This window comes from Phyllostomus discolor, chromosome 11 (assembly GCF_004126475.2).
Source record: "Phyllostomus discolor isolate MPI-MPIP mPhyDis1 chromosome 11, mPhyDis1.pri.v3, whole genome shotgun sequence".
NCBI classification, from domain to species: domain Eukaryota; kingdom Metazoa; phylum Chordata; class Mammalia; order Chiroptera; family Phyllostomidae; genus Phyllostomus; species Phyllostomus discolor.
In genome coordinates this window covers 37043372-37068584 of record NC_040913.2, presented here as the reverse complement: position 1 = coordinate 37068584, position 25213 = coordinate 37043372, and the positions used below count along the sequence as shown (strand labels likewise).

General features: G+C 37.0%; 1 protein-coding gene across 6 annotated transcripts in view; it reads left to right on the top strand.

Annotated features, from left to right (window-relative positions):
- Nucleotides 1–1046: 1046 nt before the first annotated feature.
- The window catches only part of PCDH17 (protocadherin 17), a 95825-nt gene continuing 71658 nt past the window's right edge, over nt 1047–25213 (top strand). For 4 of the 6 annotated variants that reach the window (XR_004899868.1, XM_036011302.1, XM_036011303.1 and 1 more), the window contains exon 1: nt 1200–6086. Coding sequence is in view for 5 of the 6 variants with exons in the window: in XM_036011302.1 (XP_035867195.1) it covers nt 3519–6086 (2568 nt within the window). In the remaining variant the exon portion in view is untranslated. Of the gene's footprint in view, nt 6087–25213 lie in introns of all 6 variants that reach the window. The other 2 variants (XM_036011305.1, XM_036011304.1) reach the window with 2 other exon arrangements.

The following is a 25213-nucleotide window of genomic DNA, read 5'->3' as shown; positions in this document are numbered from 1 at the left end:
TATCAGCACTTACTTGGTCTGAAGGGGATAAAACTCAGATTGCCCTATGGAACTTTAATGACAATCTTGAGGTGAACAAAATACCAAATCTGCGTGTGGGTGGACGTGTGTGCACTTTATCTTGAATCTGGACTAAGAGCTCTAAATATTATTAGCCAGATTTGAATTTTAGCAAACTACAAAGCTTGAATTGACAGGGAGCATTTCTCCTTAAAGGAGAGGTACTTTTCCTCTGGGAAGACGCGGCCTCTGGGCTTCTCTTTCACTGGACTTCTACTTTTCTTCTGAAACACTTTCATAATCAAGTGACTTTCCTTGCATGGGTGCCTCGGGACTGCTGCTTTTTCTCTGAGGATAAAGAAAGTTACATATTGATTGCTGTTGCTCGTATTGTGTTTGCACCAGCACGGGCAGAAGCTGGCGTGCACGAGTGCCCTCCCGTTCACACACTCACTGAAACACACATCACACTCCCTCACTCCGCCCCAGTACACCCTCACACACACACACAAGCACGCACACACATCCCTCTGCACCTCATTCGGACTGGAAGACCCACAGCAGAGATCCAAGCTTCCCTTGGTGTGTGTGTGTGTGTGTGTGTGTGTGTGTGTGACCAAAAACCCACCAGGAAGATCGCAGCTACCTTATTCTGCAAGCAAGCTGCGATTCCGGTTCCTGTTGTACATCGGACAAAATTAAATCGCTGTCGAACTTTTTTTCCCCTTTAATTCTCTGTTTTCCAGAGGATGACGGTTAGGACCTCCCTCCCCCAGTAGCGTAATACTCCGCAGACCCGACGGCGAGGCCCTGAGCGCAGCGACAGCAGCGGGGCCCCGGGGCTCCTTCGGCCCGCCGGTCTCCCATCTAACTGATCTAATCAATGACTCCGGAGCGCTGGGGTTCCTGGCTCCGCCTCCACCAGCCTCCACTCTACCTTCCATTGGGCGCGGGCGGAGGAGGCAGGGCTTTGCTCCTCGCGCTGATTGGCTGGCAGGGAATCAGTATCAATGTTTAAGCCGCGGCGTGAGCGGAATAGAGGCAGTCGGCTAGAGGCGCTGGGGGAAGAGCAGGGACTGCGAGCTCGGCGGCTGCGGCTGCGGCAGCGGCAGCGGCGGAGGGCGGCTGCGAGGAAGCTACTCCAACTGTTGAATTTTCGCCTTTCTTTTCCTTCGATGCTTTGCTTGCGGAGATGGATGTATTTGCTTTGGAATCCTCACGTCTTTCGCAGGCTGTGAGCTGATTCTGGCAGACACCAGACTGAAAGAGACCACCCGTGACAGAAAAGGAGGAAAGAAAAACACCCTCCACAAGGGACTGCACAATTAACTGTGCACACCGGGGCTGGACTTTGTGAATAAAGAACATTGGGAGGAAAATCGTGACTGTGGTGCGGGGCTAAGCTGTGAACACTCACTGGAATCCTGACTTCCCGCCTCCCCAAAGACTCTGAGACATTGGGGGTTCCTCACGCTTAACCAAAAGGAAAGGTTTATTTTAATTTTTTTTTCAAAAAATAAATAAATAAATACACCTAGCAAAACAGACGCCTTATTTTTTTCGAGCCTTGGACCCCGGCAGAGAGAGGTAGAGTAAAAGTGCTGCTGGATTCAGCCTCACCTTTCTCCTTTCCCCCTCCCTTTCTTTCGCTTTTTTCCTTTTTCTCCAAAACAAAAATCTGGCTTTCCTTTCTATGGAATGAGTCAGAGAAAGCGTTAGGAAGAAGCCGCAACTAATGTCTGTGAAGGGAGGACCATGAGGAGAGAGTGAATACGATTCGTTCCGCTGCCTCTGACTCATCCGGCAGATCCGAGCACCTGCATTTCTGGATGTGTCATTCCCGTAGGTCTAGGCGCCTCGAGAACCCGAAATATGTGTAGACAAACCTGTGCCTAACATCCGCTCGGAGGCAGCTCCCCGGGGTGGGCGCCCCTGGCTGGACCCGCGCGGCCGCAGCTCCTCACCCCCTGCCCTCCCGAGGCGTCCAGAGACTGTGATAGCCAGACTGCAGAATGCATTACGCCAAACCCTGAGGGGTTTCTTTTTTTTTTTTTATTATTCCAACCTCCTCCTACTATTTAAAAAAAAATTGAAGGGAAAAAAAACCGCACTTTATTCTCTTCAAATATTCACCACTTTTATTCCTCGCCAAGGTTTTCCTTTCTAGATGAAGAGGACTGGGAGACAGGGCCATTGGAATGAAATGCTGAATGGGAAGAAAAGAGAGGCACTTGACAGCCCAGCCCTGTGAATGCAGAGACTGTTTCCCTTCTAGCGAGAGACAGGGCGAGTGTGTGTGCGAGGACTGGGAGGTGGCTCCCCCTTCCTTTCTATTCCGCCTCCCCCACCCCCTTCAAATCTGCACATTCAACCATGAGTTGCCTGTTGATTTCCTTTCGCCTGAGAAGCAAAGCAAGCTGGAATTAAACTGCAGCGAGAGAAGTCCTTGCTCGCGGGGAGAGAATGGGATGGTAGCGGCGGCTACTGGCTTCGAGCAGAGAAATCTGAGTGTGTGCTCTCCCAACCGAGGCTGAGATACCTCGGTGCAAGCCCCCCCTCCCGATAGACTCAAGCCGCAAACGCCGATCAGGCTTTGGCTTTCTTGACTTCAGGGGAGAGCCTTTTCGGAAAACGAGAGGGAGGAGCTTGGTGGAGGAAGGAAACTACAAATCGGGACACTAGTTCTTTGAGCTGCATTTCCTCCCCTCCCTGTGGCTGCGCGGAACGAAGAGAGAGAGCGAGAGAGAGAGAGAGAGAGAGAGAGAGAGAAAGAGACCGCTTTGGCTGGGAGATTTAGTCCACCGCCGCCGCTGCCTCAGCCAGAAATGCAAGATTAGATCTCTAAATGCAGCAAAACACTGCCTGAAAACAGACCAGCCCGAGAAGCAAGCAGACAGACATTTCACAGAGCTCCGGGGAAGCTTCAAAATATATCTGACTCTCTCTTCGCTGCTCCCCATCCCCATCAATTTCATCACTGGAGGCGGCCAGAAACAAGTAAGGATTTCACTTTCCGATCTGCCTGGAGACACACCTCCCTGCTCCCTCCCCCACCCACTGTGAAGTGTATTCCGGAGGCTACAGGAGGGAGTGGATTTGCAGCGCCCTAGCGGGAGCGAGGATATCCTACGGATTCTATCCTCATTATCACCAGTCTAGATTTACTTCTTATCAACGGGCATCGTCGCTCAAGTTTAAGTCGCCCCAAGTTCGGGCGGCAGAGACAAAGCCCGGGGCTTGCCCCCAGCCGCAGGGAGCCTCCGCCTTGCTCTGTGCCCCTGCAGCTTCGCTGCGCTGCTGCTTCTCGCCCAGTGCAGATGCTGTAGATCAACAGGTTCGGGAACTTAGCGAATAAGGAGAGACTGCCGGGTGCCGCAGCCGGTAGCGGAGGGAGGAAGGACCCACCGACTTGTGGCTCACGTCGCCCTCGCAAGGTGCGCGAGGGCTCCAGGCTGGCGCGCACCCATTCTCTCGCCCCTTCGGTCCAGCTGCTCCTGCTCCCACCCCACGGGTCTGGGATGTACCTTTCCATCTGTTGCTGTTTCCTGCTCTGGGCCCCTGCCCTGACGCTCAAAAATCTCAACTACTCCGTGCCGGAAGAGCAGGGGGCCGGCACGGTGATCGGCAACATCGGCAAGGATGCTCGACTGCAGCCTGGGCTTCCGCCCGCAGAGCGCGGCGGCGGCGGCGGGCGAAGCAAGTCCGGTAGCTACCGGGTGCTGGAGAACTCTGCGCCACACCTGCTGGACGTGGACGCCGACAGCGGGCTCCTCTACACCAAGCAGCGCATCGACCGTGAGTCCCTGTGCCGCCACACCGCCAAGTGCCAGCTATCCCTCGAGGTATTTGCCAATGACAAGGAGATCTGCATGATCAAGGTGGAGATCCAGGACATCAACGACAATTCTCCCTCCTTCCCTTCGGACCAGATTGAGATGGACATCTCAGAGAACGCAGCCCCTGGCACCCGATTTCCCCTCACCAGTGCTCACGACCCAGATGCGGGTGAGAACGGGCTCCGCACCTATCTGCTCACGCGCGACGACCACGGTCTTTTCGCGCTGGACGTCAAGTCCCGCGGCGACGGCACCAAGTTCCCAGAACTGGTTATCCAGAAGGCACTGGACCGCGAGCAGCAGAACCACCATACACTGGTGCTGACCGCCCTGGATGGCGGCGAGCCGCCGCGCTCTGCCACTGTGCAAATCAACGTGAAGGTGATTGACTCCAATGACAATAGCCCAGTCTTTGAGGCTCCCTCCTACCTGGTGGAGGTGCCCGAGAACTCCCCGCTGGGCACCGTGGTCATTGATCTGAATGCCACTGACGCCGACGAGGGTCCCAATGGCGAAGTGTTATACTCCTTCAGCAGCTACGTGCCCGACCGGGTGCGGGAGCTGTTCTCCATCGACCCCAAGACTGGCCTGATCCGCGTCAAAGGCAACCTGGACTACGAGGAAAATGGGATGTTGGAGATCGACGTACAGGCCAGAGATCTGGGGCCCAATCCCATCCCAGCCCACTGCAAAGTCACTGTCAAACTCATCGACCGCAACGACAATGCGCCGTCCATCGGGTTTGTCTCTGTGCGCCAGGGGGCGCTGAGCGAGGCCGCCCCGCCGGGCACCGTCATCGCCCTGGTGCGGGTCACTGACCGAGACTCGGGCAAGAACGGACAACTGCAGTGCCGGGTCCTGGGAGGAGGTGGGACGGCCGGCGGCGGCCCCCTGGGCGGGTCGGGAGGTTCTGTGCCCTTCAAGCTTGAGGAGAACTATGACAACTTCTACACGGTGGTGACTGACCGCCCTCTGGACAGGGAGACACAAGACGAGTACAACGTGACAATTGTGGCACGGGACGGGGGATCCCCTCCACTCAACTCCACGAAGTCGTTTTCCGTCAAGATTCTGGACGAGAACGACAACCCGCCTCGTTTCACCAAGGGACTCTACGTGCTGCAGGTGCACGAGAATAACATCCCAGGAGAGTACCTGGGCTCGGTGCTCGCCCAGGACCCCGACTTGGGCCAAAACGGCACAGTGTCCTACTCCATCCTGCCCTCGCACATCGGCGACGTGTCCATCTACACCTATGTGTCTGTGAACCCCACCAACGGGGCCATCTACGCCCTGCGTTCCTTTAACTACGAGCAGACCAAGGCTTTTGAGTTCAAGGTGCTTGCTAAGGACTCAGGGGCGCCCGCACACTTGGAGAGCAACGCCACTGTGAGGGTGACAGTACTAGATGTGAATGACAACGCGCCGGTGATCGTGCTCCCCACCCTGCAGAACGACACCGCTGAGCTGCAGGTACCGCGAAACGCTGGCCTGGGCTACCTGGTGAGCACTGTGCGCGCCCTTGATAGCGACTTCGGCGAGAGCGGGCGCCTCACCTACGAAATTGTAGACGGTAATGACGACCACCTGTTTGAAATTGATCCATCCAGCGGCGAGATCCGCACGCTGCACCCCTTCTGGGAGGACGTGACTCCTGTGGTGGAGCTGGTAGTGAAGGTGACTGACCACGGCAAACCTACCCTGTCGGCAGTGGCAAAACTCATCATCCGCTCGGTGAGCGGCTCCTTGCCAGAGGGGGTTCCCCGAGTGAATGGCGAGCAGCACCACTGGGACATGTCACTGCCGCTCATCGTGACTCTGAGCACTATCTCTATCATCCTCCTAGCGGCCATGATCACCATCGCCGTCAAGTGCAAGCGAGAGAACAAGGAGATCCGCACTTACAACTGCCGCATTGCCGAGTACAGCCACCCGCAGCTGGGCGGGGGCAAGGGAAAGAAGAAGAAGATCAACAAAAACGATATCATGCTGGTGCAGAGCGAGGTGGAGGAGAGGAACGCCATGAACGTCATGAACGTGGTGAGCAGCCCCTCCCTGGCCACCTCCCCCATGTACTTTGACTACCAGACCCGTCTGCCCCTCAGCTCACCCCGGTCGGAGGTGATGTATCTTAAACCAGCCTCCAACAACCTGACTGTTCCTCAGGGGCACGCGGGCTGCCACACCAGCTTCACGGGACAAGGGACTAATGCGAGCGAGACCCCTGCCACTCGGATGTCCATAATTCAGGTAGGAGACTTTTAGCATAACTGGGACTTCACTTTATTGCTAGTTTGGGAGCTGTCCTGAAACCTTTGGTACAGGGCAAGCCACATTGCCAGCAGTAGTGAGAGGGGATATATATTTTTTTTTTTTAATGAAAATGGTTTACAGTTTTGCTACTGCGTGTACCTTATGCTTAACCTCTCCCATGTAAAGTCTAAAATCTACAAGATGTAAATGTCTTACTTTTGTTGCGTTTTTAAAGTTTATTTTTATAGACTTAAAATGTTAGCAGTGTTCAGTATTCATAGTTTATTTTACTTTATTTTTGTTTGATGATCTACATTTTTCTATGTGAAAGGATTCTCAGAGAACTTAAGACACTTTTAAGGTGAATTTAATTCCATTAAAAAAATGTGATGCCAAATGAAAGAAATGTGTACCCAAATATTAACAAGCTACTTGAAGAACAACGTCACATTCAGCCAGAATTCCAGAGTCTGAATTGATTTAAGTTTTCACACACCCTCAAGTCAGTTTTATATTTTAAAAATGTTTTAAAGGACATGAATGTTATTTATTCTTTAGCTGAAACTACAGCATAATGCATTGAGTTGTTTAACCTTTGGAAATGTGAAATATGCTTTGAAGCTCTTTAAAAAGTTTGAATACTTGTAGACTCTGGGTGATGATGAGCAATTATCTATGAAAACTTTACATTTGTTTTGTCTTGTGGTTTTCCTGATCTGTTTTTGGGTGTCCTCGAGGAATGAAGAAAGTTCACAAGAGAGTCACAGACTCATATTGGTCTGTTGAACACAGAAAGGAAAGTTGCACTAAAGGCACTTGTGCCAAAAAGAATTCAGGATGCATTTAGTTTGCATACTGTGTATTTTCTGTGTATCTCAGTGATATTTGATATGTATTAGATAGCATCATTCATAGTTATTGACATATGGAAAAAACTGACCCAGCAGGAACATAGATTCTAACAACAGCAGGTGACTGATATACCTAGTCACTGCCAAGTTTCTTTTATCCACTGTTGAGTTGTGTCACAGATAAATTTAATTCTTGCTTATTATAAATGTGTGTTACTGCAAATTACTCTGGAAGCACAGTGCTTGAAATTCAAAATTGAGTTTTACTAGAAGTGACACTTTGAGAGGAGGATTAATTTGAGGCAAATGGAAATAATTTGTTCATTATTTTATGCTTTGAAAGGCAAATACCTTTTAATTACATTCGACTAAAGAGTGTTTTTATTATTAAAATAGAGTTTTAAAGTTTTACAATCTTAAACTTTCTGAGATAAGTGTAACAATTACTAAAACTTAGCACAACATATTTTCTTATGATAGTATAATATCCATGTAAAACAGACTCTTGTACTTGCTGCTACTGAATACTAAAATATGAATTGTAGTAACATTAAATTCCACTTTTTACAGTGTTTACTGTATACCAGTAATCATGACTTTTTGACATTTATATAATACTGAACAAGAAATTCCTCTCTGAAAAAAAATTGTGGTTTCTATGAAAGTCTTTTCGTGATTGTGTAAAACTGGTATTTACAATAATCTCTTTATAGGGAGATATGTTAAAATATGTATAGATCTTTACAGTTATTTTACAAATACACATGTGTTACACACCTTTTTTATTTTTACCATTGACAATTACAATGATACCACAGAGGGTTATACTTAATCTTCTACTTCAAGTTCTATCAGTTGAATTATTAGAGTCCATGTAAAAATGAAGTTGGTGCTGTTGAATTCTCAGCAAACCTGTTTCCTTGGTCATATTAGTGAGGAACCGTCTTGGGTGGAACTGTCCAGAAGGTTCTGAGGGATGGAGTGCCCATAATGTATTTATATCATACTGTTCTTGCAGCTGGTCATTGCTTGATGAATGGATAGATGATGATGATGATGGTGGTGATGATGATGATTATAGTGGCAATCGCTCTTATTAGCAGTAAAACTTGAGCTAAAGTAAAACACACACACACACATACACACAACCACATACACAAGAAGATTGGGAGAGAGAGAGTTTAAACAGAAGACAAAAGGACAAGCTTCCTTGTCATCCTTTTGCTTCTAGAATCTTAATTTTTACCATAAAAACACAGACAAAATTGTTTTAACTTCATTTTTTCCCCAAACAGGCTCCATTTCCCATATTGCTCTTGCTCTGGCCTGGAAATATCCTCAATATAAATTGTTAAAACATGATCTATTTCTTTTTTCTTGAGCTTTTGCAATCCTAGAAGGGTGCTTTGTAAATTGCTGGTAATTTAATTTTCTTTTAAATGTATCATATTTTTTCTCAATATCTATTATAGAGAATAAATTGACTACAGTGAACTTTTTCTTTCTTTTTTTAAGCTAGTGTGCTACAAATCATTTGTGCTGAAGTGATATGTTTAAATTAAAGTGTTCAGGTAGCCCCTAATCTTGTTTCTAGTGCATTCTAGTGCATCTAGTGCATTTGTTAATAGTGGGTGTATTTAACACAGCCTGCTGAGGAAACACAATATTCACCTTATGTGTATTTCTGAAGGGAGAATTGTAATCCATCACAGTGCACTTGGACTAGCAGGTAGTAGATCTGGTTTGTTTTATTTTCCAGCATCTTGTGTGCTGCGTGAAGATGTACAGTGTATTTCTATTGATCAAATAAAAAGTGTCATAATTGCTTTATATACACCATTAGACAGCAGTGACACGAAACTTAGAAGCTTCAGGATCTATAAGACTCCTGTTACAGTTCAAATTAAGATTTGTCTGTGTCAAAAAAATTTGGGTGAGTCGCAGGGCCCCAAATTTTAAGGTTACAATCTGTAGGTTCTTGGACATAATGGTATTTTTATTAACTATGGATACAGAACAATTATGTAAGCTAATGTAAAAAGAGTGGTTTGTGAGAAGAGATTTTATTTCAGGTTTTTAAGAGATTTTATTTCAAGTTTCTCAGCTGAAGTAATGACAGTTTATGAAGTGCTTAAATAATGGACTAGTGATTAAAATATCCCCAGTAGTGTGGCTCAGAATAAAAGGTCTTTGTAATTAAATAGTTTATGCATTTTAAAGATATAATATTTTGAAAAATAGGATTACAGATTTTTTGGTAGGTAAGACAAATAGATTGTTATACAAATTTATAAAAGCACTTTTCATAGGAGCAATTTCCATATGCATTATTTCACATGCTAATATGATAATCTAAAATCAAGTAAAGATCATCACTAATTGTCACAAGTAACTAACTGCTAGTCCTGGCTTATCAAGAAGAATTTAAGTTTCAGAGAAAGTCCTCAACAGGTGTTTTCAACCAGGGCTTCACTGAGAAGAGGTGGAAGGCTGGGGGCTTCTTACTAGTAGAAGTATTTCTAGTTTTGTTTGAGTATCTGTGTTTTCAGATTTTTTGGTAGTAGTACTACAAGTCATTTTAACATACTTTCAGAGAAGAAAATGTATTGAAGAAGCAGAATAAGATCTACTAAAACAAATTTTTTAAAGGATTACATTCTTACATAATTTTTACAGTATAATTTTGAAACATTCACATTAGGGTTGACTTTAGATTCTTTATGTTAGAAGAGAAAATTATTTTGATATACATTCATGGTGTTCTCAATAAAAGAGAATTAAATACATGGTAAATGTGTAAAATAAATTTGAGACATAGAAGGCTAAAGTATTATAATATAGACAATAAGCTCAGTGTTTTAAGATGAAAAGGTGAAAGAAAAATTGTACCTTTACTAGGAACATACCATTATATGCCTTTATTCCCACGTCTCTAATTTTTAAGAGAATCTTAAAAATAGGAACTCGAATGAGTTCTCTAGATCATGATTTTCAAAACATCCACTCCAGCATGTTAGCAATTTCAGCAACAAACACAAAGTGTGTGAACATTTTTTCTTCATTTATAATTTTGAGGATTTTTCCTGCAATGTTATTCTAAAATAGCATCATTTGATTAGTTACATGCAATCATTTCCATAAACTTCATATACATCTCTAATTTTAGGGGTTATGTTTGACTGAGTAAAAAGGAAATGTTTCTTACTACATACCTACAAGAGTGCCTTGTACACTTGTCCTTAAAAAATTGGATTAATTCCCACTTCAAATTAATGCAAGTACATAATAGAACTTATTTTCTGTCTTGCTGCATATTAAAGGAAGTACAAATAAAGTACAAATGAAGTTACTTAAAGAGATGACAGCCATTAAGGTGTCCTGACTTTCTTTACAGAAGATTTTAAAATGCAAATTATTATTTATCATCATTCTTAATACATTATTACTTTTACTCTTAGTTTTCTGTTTGTCCATGAAAATGTGAGCTTCACATTTCACATTTTCTGTTCATATCTCTTATACAAAAATGCAAATGCAAAACTGTACTTTTTAATTATGTGAACTAGAAACCTGAAAATCTTGTTTTTAATATTAGTTAATATAGCTCTACTCATAAGGTAATATCTTCATTCATTAGTTTTTAGTTTTTAACAAAATTTTCAAAATACCAACTAGGTAATACTTATCATTCTTACACTGAGATAATAATTCATCACTCATTTATAAATGTAAAAGTAAAATAATTTTAAATTTAACTTGGGTTCTATAAGTGACTTCTATAACTTTCCTTGAGTTCTATGAGTGAATTTCACAATTTTACTTACATTCTTGAGTTTTACAATTTCATTAACTATTATTTATAAGTCTACATGGAGGTTTTGGAATGTTACTCTAGGTATCTTCATGTTATATAAAGCTTTGTGTATCATGAAAAATTCAAGGTCATGGAAATGCATGCCCTACAATTCCTACTTGACTGCTTGAATATATTTTTTAGTCAAGGAAAAAATTTATGTTTTAAATATTTCCTATTGCTTGTGACTATATTGACCAAGCCATGCAAAAAAGTCACATTTTCAAGAAACTATTCTTTATAAAGTTGATATTATAATATGCATTGTTCATCTTTTTACAATGCAGAGACACAGGTTTAAATAAATTAAATAAATTATGAGGTTAAAATTAATTACTCTCAAAATAATTCCAAATATCATCTCTATTAAAGGACTAAGAAATATACATATTTTAACACAAAAACTCTAAAAAGTCTCTAGATAGTTATTAAATAGAGTTTAAAAATATAATATTTATACATTATCATGTTTCACTACCATTTTCAGGTTTTAACTGTTAGTGCTGCTTATGTAAATGCAATAGAAATATATCTATAAGAGTTGTAAATTAAGGAAATATTTTATTTTTAAGTTTAATAAATGCTTACATGCATTTATTAGAGTGAAGGTTGACTCTGCCTATAATTATGGAAATGTGAACAACAAAACTTATTGGCAAATTCATAGTATGTATATACATATATATGTACATATTTTCAGTTTAATATAGGAAAATACATAAGCACAAATATTAGCCCATTTTTATTCTTTATTACTTAAAAGGAAGTTCTCTTTTTAAGGGTGAACTCAAACCTTTATTTTTTTAAATATGTTAAAACCTGTTGATTTTAATGATTTAAAGCTTCATACAGTTTGAAGCTCCTTAGAGTCAGTCATTCTAGAGAAGAGAAGAAATTAAGGAACAGCTAGACCTCAGTGAAATTTATGCAGATTGAGAGAAACAAAACCTCATGCAAGATTCTTTTGGAGGATGGTAGAATGGCTTGGAGGCACTGTGAGAATATATGCTGTAAGTCTGATGATCTGATGATGAAACAACAGGAGAAAGATGAAGCCACTAGAATTGGTCTCATGCCAGTTAGGAAGTGAAACTTAACTCCCTTATGCTGAGTAGTCTTGCAATACACTCAATAGTGGGTAAATTCTTACAAATGCACCTGCTAATTATGATATTAGTCATTGCTCCAGAATGTATTCACCTCAGTAGTACCTCTGTTTAATAAATCCCACAGTGCATTATCTTAAAGATGTATTTTAGTCAAGTCATTAAGAAAGGATTATTTTTTTTTGTATTGAATTCCTTCAACCAGTGACTGTGTATTTGTTAAAGAAGAGCATAAAGTTCATTTTGCCTATCAATTTGAAGATAGTGTGACTTCTTCCACCTATGTACAAAATACTTCTACAATTCATCAGACCAACACTAATCTGTTGTCAACCTGTTTTAGTAAAGGAGACGCTGACAAGCATTTCCTTCGATGGCCACACAGTATTTTACAGTTAGTCATAGCTTTCACCACCAGCTTTGACAGTGATATATTGCTATCCTTTGGACTCCTGAAGTAAATTATCTATAATAGAGAAGTCCTTAATGATATCAACATTTTCTGCAGTGACTAAGCAGAAGCTTGCTAGTGCATCGTTGCCACTGAGAATATAATTTCAGTATTTGTAAGGTAGGCGGAAAAAAAACAGAACAGAATACACATGCAAATTGTGGCTGTGTGGATGGCATCTTTCACTTTTATACACCAGGTTCTTCGACTGATAGAATGTCTGATAGAATGTAAAATTGCTTTCAGACAGTGTTTGAGAGAACCTATTGATATACATGTGACATACTTCTGTTTGTTCTGGCCCTAGAGACATTCTGATTACTGGTATTTGTAGGCTGTGCCCTGGATCTATTCCAGGCAGTTTTATTGTAGTGAAATGGCTCTCACAGTTCATTGAGCATCTAGCATAACTGTGCTGAATATGATTGGCACGTTTGCATATATTTATTAAAAAATAAGGCATTTAAACAAGATAATTATGGGAAACTGAATCATAACAATAAAAGACAATTTAAGTTAACAAGCTTTGTGATCAAAGGATAAATACAGGTTGGATAAATGAGACTTTCAATATAAGTAATCTACATAAATAGACTGTTCTGATTAGAGAAATGGAATATATTAAAATAATTTAATGGTATTAGATATGCATTTTATATCAGTCATTTTGAAGCACTTAAACATCTGAGTTATTTTTTTGTGTTTCTATTTAATAATATAGTCTTGAACCATATTTATGTTGGATGAAAAGTGAGCAAGTTAAAGATAAGTGTAATTTTGTAAGCTTCTATTTGGTTCTGAAATATACCCTGACTGAGCAATATTTATTATTTTTTTTAAACTTGTAATGTTTTTGGATGATTTTTAATTAGTGGAACACATTAAAGAGACCATTTAAAGGACAATTTTTTGTTTACTCTCTTTATCAACTAAAAGCAGCCTTTGTGAAATTTGAAAACAACAGCATTAAAACTCTATTTCAAGTTTTTAAAGCTATCCATTCATAATTGTTTTGTAGACATATACTACTTTTAAGAGAACTAGGTCCATTATATTAATGCATAATGTAAATTATATTAATACATAATGTAGATAATGACTTCATAGGCAGAACATTTCTAATACTGTTTACTGTCATACATATTTTTAAATAACAGATTTAATGTACAATGCAACTAAATAATGTTTCCAACAACTTGATGCTTTAGATATCTTTTCTTAAGTTTCTTTTAGTGATAACATTTTAAAAATGTAATTTAAGCATTAGTCATCAATTGATATAATTCTTTACAGTTGTCTACCTGACTCCTTAATAATCACTGCCGAATAATGAATGAGAGGATTGTACTTTTACTTGGAATTTTCATGTCCTCCAATTCAATAAAACTCAAACAAAAATTTCCATATATATCCTAAATTCCAAACACTCACTTTTATAAAGCAGAAATGCAACAGGTATTTTATTGCAGACAGAAACTGTCAGGGGTTCCAAATATCTTTCTTATTTTTATAACCTAGTTTTAGAATATCAATGTCTTGGATAAATTCTAAAATCTTTATTTGCACTTTGAACACGTGCATCCCTTTTAAAAGCTAAAACTATAGTTTTTATCCTTAAGATATAATCTTCCTTTTTAATAGACAGGCTCCAATATTGATATCATTGCTGAAAGCTGTTCCTTTCATTTTTTACACAGCATGTTTTATCAGAGTATACTGAGATCACTTCATGGCTGAATAGTTGATAGATTCTTTTGTTATTTCACCAGAGCAATTGCATATGCAGAACAGATATTTATAGCAACAATTCACCTATGATTACCATTAAGGTTTATTTAAGCACAGTGTAAATGGCTGATATATGCTTTTACTGATGTCTCCAATTCAGTAGGTGAGATAACGGTAAGAAATTAGAATGTTTGAAAAATAATATGCTCAAGATCTTAGAAAAATTTCCATGAAAAAATGTTATTTAATATTCTGGGAAAAAAGAGATTAGCTTTGAAAAGGATTATTTTCAAGCTCAAACCTGATAATTGCTAAATGACACATATTTATATAAATATTGTCATAGCTTTCTGAACAATCTTAAAAATAATTTGCTTTGATTTTATAGTTTTGTCAGTAAATAACTTCCCATAATATTGTCCAAATATTTCTGAGTTGTAATTGGTGTTTCATTGGGCACAAAATTCTTGCTTTTAATTTTGCTTTTTCAATTTTGCATCTATTTGAAAAGAATTTATCCAAAATCAACTTATTGAATTAAGAGTGTGAATAAGAGGAGTTGTAAATCATGCATAATAAAAAAGAAATTAATGATCTACCTTCATTATTATTATCATTAAGATAAAATTAAAGATTTCATAAAACTTGCCTTCACATCAAGGTAAAACACTTGATTGTTTTATCATTATTATTATTTTAATTTTTGCATCACTTTGTGTTACATTAATGAATTGGATTTTTTTCTTTTTGTTTTAAACCAACGCCTAGTGCTTTGTTTTAATTTTGGTTCACTAACTCAGAATTTCTTGATTTAAAAATGTGTGGTGATTGATACACATTAACTCTTACTTGGCATGGTTTGTAATTTTATGAAAAATGAAAATATATTGATGTTAATGCATGAGGCTAATTGTAATATGAAAAAGAATTATTGAGAACACATATATATGTATATATGTATAAATTTGTAAAATAACAGACATTTTAACAAAACAAATAGATTGAAAAAAGAAAGTCGATAACCTTTCAGGTTTAGTATTGGATGCTAAGTACAAGGATAGAAGTAATTGTTTGCTAAATTTCCAGGTTCTGACCTTCTAGGAAAGCTGCTATTTATCCTTAAATGATAATAAGGCAAGAAATAAAAGAACTATCATATTAAACAAATCACACTCACAGGAATTTGTAAGGGCAAAAAAAAAAGCCTATTCTATGGTGTGGCTGTAATATAAGATGTGCCAATACCAGCAAATGAAGCAATATGCCTAATTGGAGAGAAACTAAAAGACAAGAAAGACATTCAAGGAAACTTTCTTTTTTCTCATTTTAAGCAATAGATGTTCATAATTTTTTTTATAATCAAGACAATTACATAGTAATTTAGGTTAGAATGTATGCCCAGTTCCCCATCTCAAAACCCAATTTGTTACCACCTGTGGCTATTTCTATTTAAAAAAAAAGAAACATAATTACTATGAGTCTCAGCAGTCTTAGAGTAAATTTTTGCAATTACAATACCTCCCTTGGGCAGATGTGTGAAAATGGCAGATTAATTCCTGCCAGGATCTTTCTGTTCCTTCTGCGTTTTTAGATTTGGGGGCACCTGCTTATTAGAGTGACTCTGTTTGCTGTGGTTAAAGGTCATGTCAGTGTTTCCAGAGTAAATCTCTAGAAATAAAGATCCACATGTCAGCTATTATAATTTGCCTTAGGCAAAAAGTTAACACATAAAGTCTTAGAAAAGGAGTGGATAAGGTTTTCTACCATGCTCCTCTATTGTCTGGTTAAGTTTGAAGTAAATTTTAGCAAGACCATTTGGCAGTGTTGAGAAAGAACTCAAACTGGCAGGTAAACAGAAAAGCACAGTTCTTTGAACTTAAAAGTAATAACTAATCAGCAGAAATCAATGAATGTATTTTCATTCTATGCTTGATTCTAAAGCTACCTAATGGATAAGAATTTTAAAGACCCATAATAAATATATTGTGACTGCATAACAGGTGATTTAACGTCCTACCAACTTCCATTATTCCTTCTATGGGTTGTGGTGTATAACCTTTATTCTTAATAAAGGTCTAATTGATCTACACACAAAATAATGAATGTAATTAAGTTTGGACAGTTTTAAATCTCTGGATCAATGTTGTAACTATTGGTAAAGTTAATTTGTCACAAAGCAGTTTAGGTAGCAGAACACTTGAGGACAGGAGTCACATGCATCTTGTTACTGTAGTTGAGAAAACATATCATGGCTTCTAATACATAGTAGGCACTTTATGAATGTGAATTCTGTATAATTCCCTATGACTACTGATATATGCCAGAGCTTAGACTTCAAACTTAGAAATTACTAAATCAAAGGTCTGAGGTGTTATAAACATAAAAATGCTGAAATAATTACATCCTGGTAAATAATTTATTTGAAGGCGACATATTTAGAGAATTGTTATTCATAGTTGTTACCATTTAAATAACTATAGTGAAAATTCCCATAGAATTCTATTGATCATGTTACAAGTTCATGAAAAAAACATGTGATAAAGGTTCATAATTATGAGAATCAACTTTCACAGAATTTGTTAAATATATACACATACATATATATGTGTATATGTATAAATATATAAATGTATATAAAGTATATCAAGATAACATAGCTTTGGTAAGGGCATATCTTTTGTCTTTTGTCCTATTCCTTGCTATGCTTTATAAATTGTTGAAACTATGTAATTCAGATTTTATGGCTGTTAAGGTTTTAAAGATCACATAGCTCTAGTTAGTTATTAAGAAAACTAGCCTCAGCTGGCGTAGCTCAGTGGATTGATCACGGGCTGCAAACCAAAGCATCGCAGGTTTGATTCCCAGTCAGGGTACATACCTGGGTTGCAGGCCATGGCCCCTAGCAAGTGCACATTGATGTTTCTCTCTCTCTCTCTTTCTCCCTCCCCTCCCTCTCTAAAAGTAAATAAATAAAATCTTAAAGAAAAAGAAAACTAATGTGATCCTCTTTAAATATTTGTTTAAGATTCTTACACTTATGAAGACTTTCCATTATTTATGTGCTTATTTTCTATAAATTTTAATGGAATGAAATATATATAAATCATAAATGATCACTTTGGGATTATATTTATTTATGTTTGCCAACATGTGGTTTTATGATATAATCATTTGCCATCTGATAATGGGAGAAGAAAATCACCATGGATAATTATCTCATGTATGTAATAATAATAATCCAACTTACAAACTTATCAAAAGCTTAGAATCCATCTTGTGTATATGGCATGAAATTGTCAGGCATGTATTGAGAAAACATAAGCTAAGCATTCATATAAACAATATATTGCCCATTTTAGTATTATTATTTAAAATGGATCTACTACCTGCAGAATCATTCATCCCATAATCATTAATTCAATTAATAAAAGTGAAATAATTGTAACCCCTTAATTAAAATAATGCACTACTTTTAAGCTATTCTAGGACTTAATTACTATATATCTGAATTTTTTATTTTAATTGCAAATTTTATGACAATTAATAAGAGGGGTTGATAGAATAAAGGCTTCAAGCCAAAGTAGCAGGGATACAAAATGAAGGAAAATATAATAGAAAGGAATATATAAATATAAATTTAATAATTTAGGGTTCATTGTAAATTAACATTAAAAAACAAGAGACTTTCTAAAAGATTAGATTGTGTTCATTATTTTACAACATTAGCCCATAATTTTAGTAAGTTGTCAATGGGGAAATTTATATCCACACTTACCTAAACATTGTGGTTTAAGTCCATCTGTAAATTCACCCTGGAGTATTTGCCATTTGGGAAAAGAAGCCACCTCAGCACTGGGTGCTCCTCCCTCCAGGTGGAACGGCTGGCCGGGTCTTGGCTTCATGTCACTACTAAAGGCCTACAGACTGGGAGTAGATATTTTCTTCAGACAGCCGTAATCTGTCTGAATTTTACTCATTTCTCTGAATGTGATCTTTTTTGAACTGCTGTACATGTTTTCTCTTGAAGCAGCAATTTTCAGTATTTTTTATGTCATGGCACACAAACTAATTACTAAAATCCGGTGGCACACCAAAAATATGTGTTTGCACATCTGACAAAATATAAGTAAAATTTTGATTGATTTACAAAGAAATAATAGTAGTAATTACCAACTCTTTTGTTCCAAAGTGACTTTTTAAAAAATCAGGTCCTATACTTTCACATAAGGATTTCTGGTACTAGGCATTAAGCAATCAGATACAACCTTATGATGGGACATGACCAGCAAGATACAAATCTATTATATGACCTAGGATATATTTATGTTTCAGGACAGGCTATTGTTGTGTTGGCAGTTGTCATATTTTTATTTGACAATCTAAAGAAAAAGAGGTCAGTGCCCCTGACTAAATAGTAAGGTATTGCATGTTTTAAAAATTCTTGTGGCCCAGCCCTGGCTGGCATAGCTCAGTGGATTGAGTGCGGGCTGTGAACCAAAGTGTCGCAGGTTGGGTTCCCAGTCAGGGTACATGCCTGGGTTGCAGGCCATTACCCCCAGCAACTGCACATTCATGTTTCTCTCTCTCTCTCTTTCTCCCTCCTTTCCCTCTCTAAAAAATAAATAAATAAAATCTTTAAAAAAATTCTTGTGGCCCAACAATTGAAAATTGCTGTTTTGAAGAAAACAGCTTAGACATCTATTGGAAATGTGACTTCCTAACAATGTTGCTAAAAATGTTAATAATTGAAAATATACCAGTTTTTCATGAACTTATGTTAGTCTTCACACAAAATCATATAATCTAAAGCATGCAACGTTTGTTTAAAAACTTCAAAAAGTTATTAAAATATTTGAAAAGCATCATACAACACATAATTTGAATGAAGCAAATGGAAAGGAATTATTATGTTGTATACTGACCTGTTCTAATTTTCTTCTTTTATCCTTGCCATCTGGTCTCTTTTCTGTGATATTTATTTAGAAAATATTTTTTATAGGGATACCTTAAGAACCTTGTATATTTACATCTAAAGTAGACATTTAAAAATTAGATATATATGTGGATGCATGGTGGTGTTACCACCAGATTGATAGTTAACATATATGTACATTCACACCTGATATTCTTATGTTGATAATACACAGTGGGGCTATTTAGGGGTGGGCTAGATTTAAGATGGGCTGGATTGAATAGTATTATGTTTAGCAATATTTAAATGCAAGAAACAATTTTGTTTATTAGTTAAAATAAAAACTGCTTGGACTTCCTTTTATCTAAAATTGAATATATATACTTTATTAGGTAAATGTTGTTTTTATTTTGTAAAAAAAAGATAAAATAAACCTCTCCATGTGATGTCCTCTTTTCGGTCTTTGGGCAAGAGTGTGCTCTATTGTGATACAGTAGAGATAATATCCTCCATCTATCACTCCTAAAAATAGACTGCTTTTTTACTTCTTGATAAATCTTCTTTATATTTTATGTCTATATAGGTCAGATAAATAAACTAACATATTAGTTCATAACATAGGGGAAAGAAATTTATAAACTTAGTTAACAAATCCCTTAAAATTATTTCCATCTGCAATTTCCCATTGAGCCTCAGGGAACTTGAGCACCCTTTTTTTTTCTCATTATTTTACTGGAATAATCAAGTCTCGAATGACGCATATTCTATTTAATGATATTGTAGTTGGCGGGGGGGGGGGGGGGGGGTTGGTGGAAATATGCAGTGGTGATGGAAAGGCACTAGGGGTGGGAGAAGGAAAGGAGCTCTGGTTCAATATTCCCGGGTAACATGATATAAATAATTGGAAAATGGAGATATCATTTTGGTTGGTTAATTGTAATAAACTTATTATGTTGTTAGAGCATCAAGGTAGAATCAACATGTTGGAAAACAGATAAAGAGTGTATGAGAACATTTAAAATTCAATCATCAGGTTTCATTGCACCCATCTTCTCCCAGGAAGTATAATTAGAAATTTGATTCATTGACCTTTAGCTGCAATTTTGGACCACAGTTTCAAAATGTATGTTTTCAAGTTAGACCATTGAAGTTAATCTAATGAGAGCCATATTCAGTACACTTTTAACCCGATTACCTTTTGAACAAAATTTGAAAAAAATGAAATCAGACTTAATGGGCTGTTGTATATTTGACAAAGAATTCATGCAGTTATTTAATACTAGATCTGGTTAAAGTAACTAATGTTCAACTTCATTAAGATTTCCATTAAGTGGAAGGACTGCTTAACTTTTTGCTGTTATTTTATGCACTGACTCCTGCTTCACATTAATTATTTTCTGGATCCATATCAAACTACCTTATACTTACAATGCCCAATTGCATTAAAATTACATACCATGACACAGCAAAAAAGCAGTATTTGGTATTTCAGGTGTTTATCCTAGTTTTAAAAATTTTCACTCCCTCCAATATGATAACACAGAATATGTTGAAAATATTTCTTATATCTCCACTCAGAAAGGTGATATATGATAAAATTACATGCCGAAAAGGAAGTACATTATGTAAATTGACATGATTTCTTGTCAGCATTTGTGCATTGCTCTACTCACTGAAGTTCATGTAACTTGGAAAAGAGTCATGATTAGACAGGTTTTTGTTTCTTCAGCCCGTGAGATCAAATTTCTGAAATATTTATGTAGTGACAAGCCAGATGTACACAGCTTAACCTTATAATCCTATTTCACAGCTTTTCCAAATACTTGGAAACTTGTTAAGTATGAAGCTGATTATTTTGGCAGCATATCTTCATTAATAGGATTCAGAGTTTCCTTATTTACAAGCCAGTGCTGTTAATGTAATCTAGTATATTAAATCAACAGGGAAACTGAAAAGGTAGAATCCATCTAAGGCCTAATTGACAAGAAGAGTTTTTTTCTAAGGCCTTTTAATGTGTTTTTTATTGACTTCATAATAGCAGAACCACACAGCACAGATGAATGATGTAAATATTTGGATACTATACTACTACTGTTTTGGTATGAGGTACTTATTTATCAGATTCTTCATACTATTACATAATCTTGATATAATCCACATCAGAACATGTATCTACATTTTTATAGATATTCCCTTCAGTATCATCTGAATTTCAAGGCTTACTGTCATTTGACATGTAAAATTATTTTAAATTCATTCATCTCCTTTTTAATGAATAGAGGCAATGCAGAATAATGTAATAATGTGTCATGATTTTCATTTTCCTTATTTATTGGTTCTGCAATAATAGAATGCTTATTGTTATATTTTCAGTGTGAGCTATTTATATGCTGTGCTACTAGATGCACCATTTCATATTTGTGATGTTCTGTCTTCTCAAGAAAAAGAGTACCGGAATCCTTAAATCTGAATTAGACATAAGGAAGAGTTTTATACTTTGTCATTTTTATATTAAGTGTGTAGTTTTTATAAACTACCTGACTCTGCTTGAATAAACTCATGTCCTTTCACAGAGAGAAAAAACCTATTTTTTCAACTATATATGACAGCTTGGTTCCCTGTTTTGAAAAGAAGGAACGGAGAAAGCAGGCTATCAGTGAACAAAACAATTTTGCTTTTCATTTCTTTTGGAGGAAATTTATCTATTTAAAATTTTACATTCATACAGAAATGTGTCTGATGCTACAATAAAAAGACATACTATTTTTACAAAAATATAGAATTAGGTAATTTATACAAAAAATTTCTTCAAGAAAAATTGAGGTATAAATGTATGAGATTTTTAAACCTTGTTTTTTTCTGTTCCATGATAGATACTCTAAAGATGAAGTTATTCCACTGAGACTGTGCCTCTAGACCTGTGCTGTTGAGATTCAGGCACTGCTAGTCTAGTGCCTTTTGGATTTCAACCACTCCATCAATGAACTGAGAATTTGTAGTCAGCCTCTAGGGATGGATTGGCTACATTTTACTTCAGGGCCAGATACTCCTTTCCTGTTTGATTTTTAGCAAGTCAATAGTTTGCCTCGAAGAGACTTTACTCTTGGGAAAAATAACAACTAGTATAAAATCCTGATACTCAAAAATCCAAGTTTCTGCATTAAAAGAATTTCAAGTTGTTTTATTATATATGTCTATAAGATTCCTTCTTTTTTTAAAATTAAATGATTTGGTATTTCCCCTATTTTAAAGAGGTATTCTTAAAGTGCAAAGATTCTAAAAAGCCCATACCTAAAACAGTACCAGGTATGTAATATGAACTCATTACATACTTGTAAACTTAAAATAAAAAATGTTGCACTTAAAGGTGATAATTGCTTATAATTTAATAGTCAGAGGTAGCTATTGCTAATCCTTTCTATTGTTTGGATCCATAGCTTCTCTAATTACAAAATCCTAAGATTTCAGACGGGAACTGATTGTTGGCTATTTTAAATCTTGATTTATATTACTTATTGTTAATATTAACATTTTTTACTGAAGAAGTATTAATACATTTAATTTGAGATTCTGTTCCAACCAGTCCCTGCTGGAATTAGTAGTACTTAACATATACAACAAAATGTCATTCTCAAATATAAGTTATACAGAACATGTCTGGATGTAAGGGTTTTGAATAAAAAATTGTGAGCTCATATATTTTCCATCCCCTTGGGTGTATATGTGTGTTCCCACATACACAAACTAGGTTTTGTTTGTTTTTTTTTACAAAGAGTGGTATGTACTAAACATATTAAGCTTCTTTGTGCTTAAAGTTATATGACTATATTATAAACATTCTCTCATGCCAATGCTATAATTTCATATTATGTTAACAGTGGTGGAATTCTGGGTCCATTAATAGATATATTATAATTCATGTAATCAATTATGCTCTGATTGGCAGATTCTTTACCCTGAGATTCTATACCCACAATCCTTGTTTTTTAAAAAACTAGCTTTTCAGTCCAGAGCAAGTTGTTTAACTCTTTTTTTGTTTTGTTTTCTTATCAGGTATAATATTTGCTACTCATAAGGCTGTCATAAGAATTAAAGTAAAGAATTATGCATGTAAAGAATAGGAAGAATACTATATGCTGAATAAATATTAACACATGTTGTTGTTAACAACAAAATGCATAAAACACTCTGGAGCAGTCAAACTTTAGGGTACAGATATGCAAACATATTGTCTGTGAAAATGATCTCTCATTTGGCATAAATATTAGTAATTATATAAGAATACAATGCTATTCCAGAGTATTATGGTTATAGAACAGTAATTTTACTGGAATGCTAATTTATATTATTGAAAATTTTTAGTTTGACCTCTTTGAACCAGTATTAGTCATTTTTTGTTTTAATGCTAGACAGCTTTTTTAAAGGGGTCAATTTTTGATCTGGAAATAGTGGTTTCCAGATATTTTAAACTTTTTAAATTACCACAGTAAACTCTGAAGTGGAAAGATATTAAGAAGTATTTCTTAAGAACCATGTTTTTCAAGAAAGGAGACCTTGAGAGTTTTCTACAAAGTAACTGTTGTAAGACAATGAATACTAGAAAGTTACAGACATATGATAGCATCTTATTTCATTTACGCTTATTTTTATGTGATAAGAGTGTATCACAGAATGTTATCTGGGTATTTATAGCTATTTAGGAGTAAGAATAGGGAACTAATGTCATCTAACTCTTGTTTAGCCATTTTGCTTCTATATCAATTGGGATATCATATTTGACATACACTTCTATTGTGGTATTTATGGAGTATGAGAATACCTCATTGCATGAATAATTGCCGCTATGAAGTGCTGCAATGTAACAGTTCCTAGACTGTAGATCCATTCAGGAGAGAATCCATTCAGGAGGCCTTAAGGCCTCCGCATACTGAGCATCAAAAACTCTGTGGGGACTCATGTACAACACATTTGTACAAGGTCTTTCAATTGGGAAACCAGTAGTATTTTGAAGAGGTTCTATAGCTTGATTCTATATAGTAAAAATATTTCCAAATTTTGGAGGCTTGCAGAAGCCACCAGGATTCTAGGATTTGATCATAGAACTAGATTTGATTTTTTTATTCTAACCAAAATTATCCAGTAGACCTCACTTTTTCTGTTTGTGTTTAATCTAATTAAGGAATGAACAGTTAAAGGAACAAAGCCATTCAAGGGGTTATGACCTGGTATTAGAACTCTGTAGGGAGCATTGATTAGCAATTATAATGAAAAAAATAAATCTGTAAAATACATCAGACAGTGATAAATAGAATAGAGTAGAAAGCAAATTACAACACACATGAAAGCAAGGTGAATCACATAGTACTTGCAGGTTTTTTATTTGAAAGAGTACAAAATTTTGAGTCAAAAGGAACTTGTTCATATTATTTACTCACATTGAGACCTCCAGCTTAGTCTTTCATGAATTCCACTGGCCTTAGTTTTTCCATCTATAAAATAGAAATAATTATGATGACCCCAGCTGCTGAGGTGAAAGGAAATAATATTTTTGGAAGAGCTAAAATATAATGACAAGGTCACCCTGTGAAATATCTAAGGACAATCAGGAGACAAAGTACCAGGAAGTGGAGAGTTTTTTCCTCTGTGAAAAACTGGATTACTTTTGTTCTGAACAGATTCTGAAGGAACTTGTAATGGACTTCAGGAAGCTTCATGTGTCTAAATGCATTTTGTTTTCACGTGTTTCCATAATGATACTGTCTCCACATTTTTAAGTGGTTTGGAATTGCATAAAAACATGCTACAAATCACCGAACACTGAAATCTGCTGAAAAAAATATGAACAGTTTTTCAATCAGGCATCTTTCAAATGCATATTCTGTGAAGGAAGTCTTTTCCCTACAGAGGATGAAAGTGACTCATGTTTTTTTCTAAATGATGACCTAATTAAGCATAACGTATATATTAAAATGATTCATTAGTATTTTATCTACAGCAGTGAATACAGTAAAAATTTTAATTAAATATATAGTTAAGAACTGAGACATAATCTTCCTAAGCCAGGAGCTTGTACTTTTTCTAGCAAGGTGCAGATAATAACTATTATGTATTAGGGTTTGTGGCCCATATTATCTTTGTCACAACTACTCATAATGCCATTGAAGCATGAAAGCAGCCATAAACAACATGTAAATGAAAGCATGTGGCTGAGTTGCAATAAAAC